Source organism: Rhineura floridana, chromosome 10 (assembly GCF_030035675.1).
Source record: "Rhineura floridana isolate rRhiFlo1 chromosome 10, rRhiFlo1.hap2, whole genome shotgun sequence".
Taxonomy (NCBI): Eukaryota; Metazoa; Chordata; class Lepidosauria; order Squamata; family Rhineuridae; genus Rhineura; species Rhineura floridana.
This window is the reverse complement of record NC_084489.1, coordinates 52,778,239-52,786,661: the sequence shown is the minus strand read 5'-3', so window position 1 is coordinate 52,786,661 and position 8,423 is coordinate 52,778,239. Positions and strand designations below refer to the sequence as shown.

Sequence of the window (8,423 nt, the reverse complement as noted above, 5' to 3'; positions counted from 1 at the left end):
CCACTTACCATGTATCTTCTAAACAACCAACACTTACCATATATACATTAATATAGGAACATCACACTGCCCGCCTTTCTCCGCCTGTACGACACCACTTCCTGGAACCTCTCTAAGGTCTTGCAAGCCTTACAGCGTCCTCCATTTGAACCCCTTGCTTCAGTACCCCTCAGACTGTTATCTTACAAAGTCCTTTTTCTCATTGCTATTACTTCTGCAAGACGAATTTCGGAGCTACACGCCTTATCATCGGCCCGTCACCTCTGCGTGTTTCATAAGGACTCAGTAATTCTGAGGGTTGACCCATCCTTCTGTCCAAAGGTCAACTCAGTATTCCACTGTGGCCAGGATATTGTACTTCCATCATTCTGCCCAAAGCTGGTCCATTCCCTCGAAAAGGCCTGGCATTCGCTGGATGTTAGGAGAGCACTCAAGGTTTACCTCTCTCGCACCCAAGACATCAGGCAGACAGAAGCATTATTTGTATCCTTTCACCCTAGGTCTTTGGGAAAAAAGGTTTCTAAATCCACTTTGTCCTGTTGGCTACGAGCCTGTATTTCTCTCGCATATCAGTCCCTTAATCTGCCAGTGCCGTCTAACATCACGGCTCATTCCACCAGGTCAGCTGCCGCTACGGCGGCATTCCTAACTAATGCTCCTCTTGCTGACGTATGTAGGGCGGCGGTATGGGCTACCCCTAACTCCTTCGTGAAGCATTATAAGATTGATCGCTATGCTTCAGCTGACGCCTCCTTCGGGAGACGTGTCCTTCAACATGTCCTTTCTGATTCGTAAGCTGTTTGTAGTCCCTCCCTATTAAGGGGCTGCGTTGGTACATCCCAATCTGATGGCAGGCTACCTGTGGAAAATGGTCCATTGGACTCACCTGAAGGGTGATTTTCACAGGTACGCCTGCCATCACGTCCCTCCCTTGTGGGGGATTTCTGAATGATTTGTTCCATTTTTTATGTTCTATATGCTAGAAGTTTAGTGCTCTGTCATGTTCTCTCTTAGTTAAAACCTGTATTTTCGGCTGCAAGTTTCTATGGTGTTTCCTGTTCTGGTTTCGTCCCTCTGTTTTCCTTGCTGCTGGGGCCTTTGGCTTTTTGTTCCTTTTAGATATACCACTTCCGACTCGTCGTAAATGAAGACTGGAGTGGGAGGGGCCCGAGGCCCAGGTTTTAACTCTAGTGCATTCTTGCCTTCGGACGCTAGATGGCAGTAGTACCCAATCTGATGGCAGGCGTACCTGTGAAAATCACCCTTCAGGTGATTCCAATGGACCATTCTACCAGTAACTCTGTTTTTGCTGTGTTTAATCTAGAATAGCAATGTGTCCTCAGAGTCCCAGATTGCTTACTTCAGCACAAGTTCTGATTGCACTAGAGTGCCTTATTTGTCCACTTATTACCATCTGCTGAAATAAGTAACCCAACCAGTATGAAGGACTATTTATAGCGCTTAGTTGAAGTTGCATTATCCATTTGTTAGGGAATGCAAATGTTTTTTATGTGCAACTCTTTTAAACTAAATTCAGATAGCATGCCAAACTATGGCCTATGCTAACCATAGTTTAGAATCCAAACTATAGGTTTGAGCTCCTAAAAGTATAATAGGCAAACCATACTTTAGAAGTGCTTATTATCCTGCCATCTTTGTACATGGCATCATAAACTCACTTGTGTCTCCATGATATAGCAGACTCTGGAGATAAAGAGTGCCGGCTGCCACTATGATTTGTCAGTTCAGATATCACACTAGCCCATAGTTAAGCTTCCTCACCATAATGTCTGAATTAAGCTTTAGTCTTAATAATTCATAAGAATAGGTAACTGCCTTTGACCATGCTTTAAAAGCAGAACACATATACAGTACTTACCCTCGCAGCTGCTGCTCAGTGTGGTAAGCATTCTTTTCTCTAATGCAAGAGATTTGAGCAGGCAAGTTTCTGACAGGCTTTAACACAAATTGTAAAGGCATAGAAGTTAGGCAAGTCAGTCTGCTGAGCACAGTTATCATTGAGGATGGAGTTGGAGAAGAGGTCTCAGCTGAGCTTGATTTTGAACTTTTGGCAATATTTAGTCCTTTAAGATTCAGGCTTAGTTTGCAGCATTAGAATAGAAAGTGGGTGCTCAAACTGAATTGTGACTGAAAAGGCTTGCAAGCCAAACGGGGGAGGGGGGGAGAGGGAGTGAAGACTCATGCAGGACAGGTCTGATCTCTGGTCTCCTAGCGCAGACCTGGTTTAAAACTAGAACACAGCAAGCATTCTGAAGTTGTTTTGGCTTTAATTTAGTAGAAATGCAAAGGTTGTAATATATAGTTGGCGCAAAAGAGATTTTGTTAAGCAAATGCTCGATGAGCTTTATCATCTGATCTTATGCTCACTCAAAGACATCTCACTAAATTCAGTGGTGTTTACTCTGATGTACAAGTGCATAGGAGTACAGTGGCATTAATGAAAGTGTTTTATCCTTAAATTCAGGGTTTCTTTAGCTAGGGAATCTGGGAAGGGGTTAGGGGCCTTTAACCCTTTGCCCCCTGCTGTGAGCCTAATCCAAATCAGCCCCCAACCCCTGCATGCAATTTGCATTGTTGAAAAGTGTCCTATGTTTCAATTTAACATCCTTTCATAATGCAAATTGCAGGCACAAGGGCCCTTGATCCACACTGAACCCAAGAGCTCCTTGGCAGTATATAAATGCAATAGATAAATAACCAGTCCATGCGTTCTTAGCACAACAGCAGCACTTAGTAGGCCGGGGCATTTTTTTAAAAACCAAAAAATATTCAGAAATTAAGTAACGCTCATCTCCTTTGCACAATATACACTGCTTTAAAACCCATGCAAGAAAGAACCCATCGTTTAATATTTGTTTTTTATTGTACATATTTTAATGTAACCAATATAAAAGTTAACATTTTACAAATTTGTTGAAAATGTCCGAAGTACAAAAAGATATAGTAAATTTAGTAATACGGGAATGATAGCATCTGACACTGGAATACATAACACTGTAGGCATGCACACTTCATCAGAAAAACTCATGCATCGTTGAAGCAGATAAAGAAATGAAAGGTAATCTTGGTTGTTTTATTTAATTACAAATTAATTGCTTCTGTAAGTTTTCTTTCCTCAGGTATACCATTTACCTGTAAATGATAATTCACAGAAATACATTAGAAAAATCAGAAGTCAACTGAACATAGTTTTGAAAGTTTATTGATGGGGAATTGGGGGCTAACTTTGTTCAGCTTGGAATGAGAATCCATACACTAGAAATTCAGAGACCATTTACACCTGCTACACAAGCCTGAGGACACCTAATCTTGGATGTGTGACCATACAGATCAAATCTAGAATTGATATGTAAACACCATAGTAAATGTGTTTATCATTTGTTTTTGAACAGTGAGAAAGCAAAACAGCACTATATGTAATACTTGCCTCCAATCTTTGGAATGTTGTCATACGGAATTCTCCTTTAATCCCCGAAAGCAATAATAAAAGACAACAATTTTGAAAACAAGCCCCCTTAAAATGGGTTCATGTACAGGTCACTAAACAGCTCAAAGTGTGCCCATAATTCTTCCCTCGATAGTAAAAGTTCGTAAAAAATTCTTCTGTTTGATTAATTTTCAGAAGAGTAGCATTGTTAAGCTGTTGCAGCAATACAACAAAGTACATTGTGGCACCTGACAATCTAACATGTACTGTAGCATGAGCTGCTGGAGTCCATCACATGCACAAATAGTTCAAGTTGGCAGTTATAGACTACATCAGATGCACTGATTCTAGTTCACAGAACTTATGCTATAATAATAATATAATAGCTTGTTAAGATGCCACAAGGCTCCTTGTTGCCTTTGTTCCATTTGAATGATCATCTAGTTAATCTAGGTTTTGCCTTTTTTTATGTTTATCTTTCCAACAAGCCGTAGTAGTCTGTGGGGAGGTGAAGGCACGGGGGCGTTGTGTACCTGGCTTCTGAACTGCGAGCGTCACTGCTGCTTATTGAGGAGGGGCAAGACTTGGGGAGCACTGTGGTGTGGGCACAGCCATGGAGACAATCCAACATTGCTGCCATTCCACGCCTACACTGTGCCCCAGACCTTGCCCCTCCCCCTTCCAGTAAGCAGCAGCAACAATACTTGCCATGCAGAAGCCAGGATCACAATGCTTCACCGGCCCACTGACCGCTACTGCCTACAAATTAAAAGCTTTTTAGTTGTGTACAACAAGCCAAGTGCACATAGAAAGCATAATGGAGCTTAATGCACTGTGATGACTAAAGCTCTCTTCAGGCATTCAAAGAACCCATGAAGGCAAAAAGTGCATAGGGGACATGCATGCTATCCCTTCCCCCACCATCTCCATCCCTGCCCACTCCACCTCTAACCTTCCCTCAACAATGCCCCTTCCAGATCTTCTCACTTAACATGGGAAAGTTTGGGGTAGAGTGGATGGAGATTTAGGAGCAGGGATGATGTTCACACATAACACCACACCGCATGTTTTTACTACTCCCAAAACTTTAAATTGCCTTTTTTATATATAGGATAGGAGAAACACCATCATCCTCCTCCCATGCAGCATTAGCCCTGCCTAAGCTGAGTTCAGGGGCTTGGGGGCAGCTAACTATAAATGAGCTTGGGCTGCAGAAGCAGATCCATCTGTAGCACTAAAAACACCACCAGTAGGGACCACATCTGCCAAGAAAAAAAATGAAGTGAGGAATTCCAGGTTTTTAGTTGGGCTTAATGAGCCAAGCGCACATGGAAACCACCAACATTTGTATTCATTTATGATCAACAATAGTAGTTTTGCCAGACATTTCAGGACAATGAATACTGATTGCAGTCTTTGGTCACATTCTGTTTTGACTGGTGGATCTCGCAGATGCCTTCTGAATTTTGTAATTCTTCCTCTTACACAGTAGCCTACACAATATATAGCCCTGCATCCTGCTCCCCATTTACCACCACTATTAGCTCTGTGAAACCTGGTCCCAGAAAAATACACAAGTGAATAAAAATGTTGCAGTCAGTCTATCAGCACTTGTGGATAACTTGACTAGGTTATATTCTGTCTTTTTGAGAAATAATTTTAAAAGTCACCTTCTGTTTGTTGCTGTGGAATCTGGGTCTGATGTGGCAGGTTCCTATAAATAAGTAAATATAAGTAATTCAGAATCTTCAGAAGGATGAAAGACAATGGCAAAACACTGCATCTATTCTTCACTTAAAGCACAGGTTCTTAACGTGGGGTCGACGGATGGGCTTCAGGGGTCTGTGAACCAGGTGCAAAAAAAATCAAATTCCAGTGCAATAAAATAAATTTTATTTATTTATTTATGCAGGGGGGATGTCCATAGCTTCCATCAGATTCTCAAAGGGGTCCGTGACTCAAAAAAGGTTAAGAACTACTGACTTAAATGATTGTCTCATAGTAATAGAAAAATGCCCACACATTTGACAAAAAAAGATATGTCCTAAGTTCAGACCAGGAGTACAATAAAGTTCCAAAGGTGATGGGATGGATCCTGATTAAGTTACTTGAACTTAGGTTCCAATGAAATCAATGTGACCTTAGTCCAGCTAACTGGTAGCACAATCCTATGCATATTTATTCAGAAGAAAGTCTCCGTGTTCAGTGCAACTTGCTCCCTAGTTTGTGTGTTTTGGGATTGGAGTCTTAGACTAGACTAAGCCGATAAAAGTAACAGAAGTATGCCTTCTTTCATGGATGCCAGTGAGGTCTCCACGTGGGTTATAGTCCCCAATCAGCTCGAGACAGGAACCTGTCATAATTTTTTCTTGGCTCCTCCCCTTCTTACTGAGGTGATGCCAGTTCTGTTCCTGTCTCAGCTCGGGCAACAACCTTTGGCTGTTTTTCTCTCACTTCTGTAGACTATCATCAGCCTACGGCTCCTCTATTTTCCTTCGTTCTTTTCTATACTTCTTATTATCTTTCTCTTCCTCTTTTCGTACCTATTCTTTCTCTCCTGGCTGAGATATGGAAGCACTGCCGTCTTCTCAGACCGCCAGGACAAAAACCCTTAGAGGAACAGGGCAGCAAACAGTGGCTACTGTGGTCGGATCCCTGCAAGGCCATAAGGGGTCAGGGCAGCACCCAGCTCCTGCTGCAGTCAGTTCCCGGCCGCCATCTGTCCCACAATCCCAGAACAAGAAGGGACACAAAAAATCAGGGCAGCACCCAGCTCCTGCTGTGGTCAGTTCCCTGCAGATATTGGGCATGACGGCAACAGCTCCAGCGGACGCGCAACGTCCGGTCAGGGAGCATAGGCAAGAAGCCTCACGTCAGAGCATGAATTTCGCTGCTACATCGCGGCACAGCTCTAATCAGGGCGGAGGCCTACTGTGCGAAGTGAGCCTTTCACCAACGCCTACTGCCTCTTCCAGCTCCCTAATGATTTTTCCCGCCGAAAAGGCGGCGGTGGCCATCTTGAGTGGCACTCAAGAGACATGTTCGATAGAGCCTGCAGTCCAGTGCCATCTACTGGAACAGCCGGACGACAGCAGATCAGAGGATGAGGGAACAACGGAAGCCCATGGGCGGTATGGCCCCCCCGTCTCTCCACCCCAGCTCTCTCCTCGGCCTATGCCAGCTCCTTTAATAACCCCTTCAATGACGCTGGCACAGTTGTTTTCGCCTGACGTAATTCGGCAACTTAAGCAGGCACTATTAGAGGAGGTCCCACCATTTACTGTGATACCCCCCAATACTCCACAATGCCCACAGCCTACGGCAGTAGCCGCCCCCCCACCATGTAAGAGACCACGCTAGGTTGCCAGACAGCTTTCCCCTGACCGGACTTTGGTGGCTATGGGTACGGGGTATTATGAGCGGGACCACCAGGATGCCCTATCAGAAATCGGATCTACAGGGTCCACGGATGACGGAGAATGGACCGATGCCTCAGAAACAGAGGCTCAAAACTCGGTCAGACTATTTTTGGAAGTTCATTTTGAACCATTATTTAAAAAAGGTGATTGCTTCCCTGGAGCTGACTGCTCCTTCTGAGGAACAATCTACCTCCTCCAGGCCAGCTATGGTACTGCCTACTGTTAAGACCGGGCCTAAGGGCATTCTGTGCCCACCTATGCTGTTGGCTAATATTCAACAGGAGTGGGAGCTACCGCTATACCCCAAAAGAGGGACTAACTGGGCTAATAGACTATATACCTTAGAACCCAGTGTTATGGAACAGTTGCGGGCCCCAGATGTGGATGGGCCTATTACTGCGCTCCTGTCACATTCGATCTTGCCACGGGATGGGGATGCTCATCTCAAAGATCCCATACAGCGCAAGTCAGATCTAGCACTTAAGCGGGTACATGAAGCGACGGCTATGTCCATAAGAGCCTCTGTGGCAGCTTCAGTATTCTCTAGGGCATCACTGCTGTGGATTGAGGACCTAGCCCAAAATCAGGAGCTGGAGGTCTCCAAGTTACGAAAGTCCATTTTAAAACTCTTACGCTGCATGGCCTTCGTAGCAGACGCTACTATGGATTCCTCACAATTTGCAGCCAGGGCTATGGCCACGGCAGTGGTAGCCAGGCGCCTAGTATGGCTTTCACATTGGGATGCGGACAATGCATCCAGATTTAATCTAGCCACGACTAAATATACAGGTGGGAAATTATTTGGGGAAGACAATCTGGCGGAGGTATTGGTGGACAATAAGGATAAAAAGAAAGTTATGCCCTCACAGGGGAAAGAGGAAAGAAAGCCATTCCGACGCTATACTCCCACTTTCCAGACGCGTTCCTTTCGTGGCTCAAGGCCCTTCTTCAGCAACAGACAGAGGGATTTTAGAGGCTCCCGTTTTCCCTGGCAAAACCAGAAGCCTCCACAGAGATTCCACCAGAATAGACAGCAGTCCTACCAGACTAGGCAGCAGCGTCAACCACAACAACGTTTCTGACTCTATACCTGTCGGAGGTCGACTCAATTACTTCCTAAACCAATGGCAGACAACAACAAAAGACAAATGGGTCCTGAGCATTATCAAAGACGGGTACAGACTGGAGTTACATCAGTATCCACCCCCACGTTTCGTCTTCTCACACAGACCGACATCACTACAAAAACACGGAACATTCCTAGCAGAAATAGAGCACCTTCTACAAATCTCAGCTATAGAACCCGTCCCCATGGACGAACGGTTCTCAGGAGTGTACTCCCTCTTCTTTTTGGTGGCAAAAAAGGACAGTTCATTCAGGGGGGTGCTCGACCTCAGGTTTGTCAACCAGTTCCTGAAACACAGGACTTTCCGGATGGAAACTATAGCTTCAATCAGAGAGGCACTCCAACCCCAGGACTATTTGGCATCCATAGACCTCAAGGAGGCCTACCTGCACATTCCAATTCACCCCACGCACAGAAAGTTGCTCAGGTT

General features: G+C 44.6%; 1 protein-coding gene across 2 annotated transcripts in view; it reads right to left on the bottom strand.

Moving 5' to 3' along the window:
* Nucleotides 1–2,865: 2,865 nt before the first annotated feature.
* SGCE (sarcoglycan epsilon) overlaps nt 2,866–8,423 on the bottom strand; it is a 76,796-nt gene continuing 71,238 nt past the window's right edge. For both annotated transcript variants that reach the window (XM_061587080.1, XM_061587082.1), the window contains exons 10-11: nt 5,119–5,162; nt 2,866–3,153 (exon numbers count right to left, since the gene is read on the bottom strand). In XM_061587080.1, the coding sequence (XP_061443064.1) occupies nt 3,137–3,153; nt 5,119–5,162 (61 nt within the window). In that variant the 3' untranslated portion in view covers nt 2,866–3,136. The remainder of the gene's footprint in view (nt 3,154–5,118; nt 5,163–8,423) is intronic.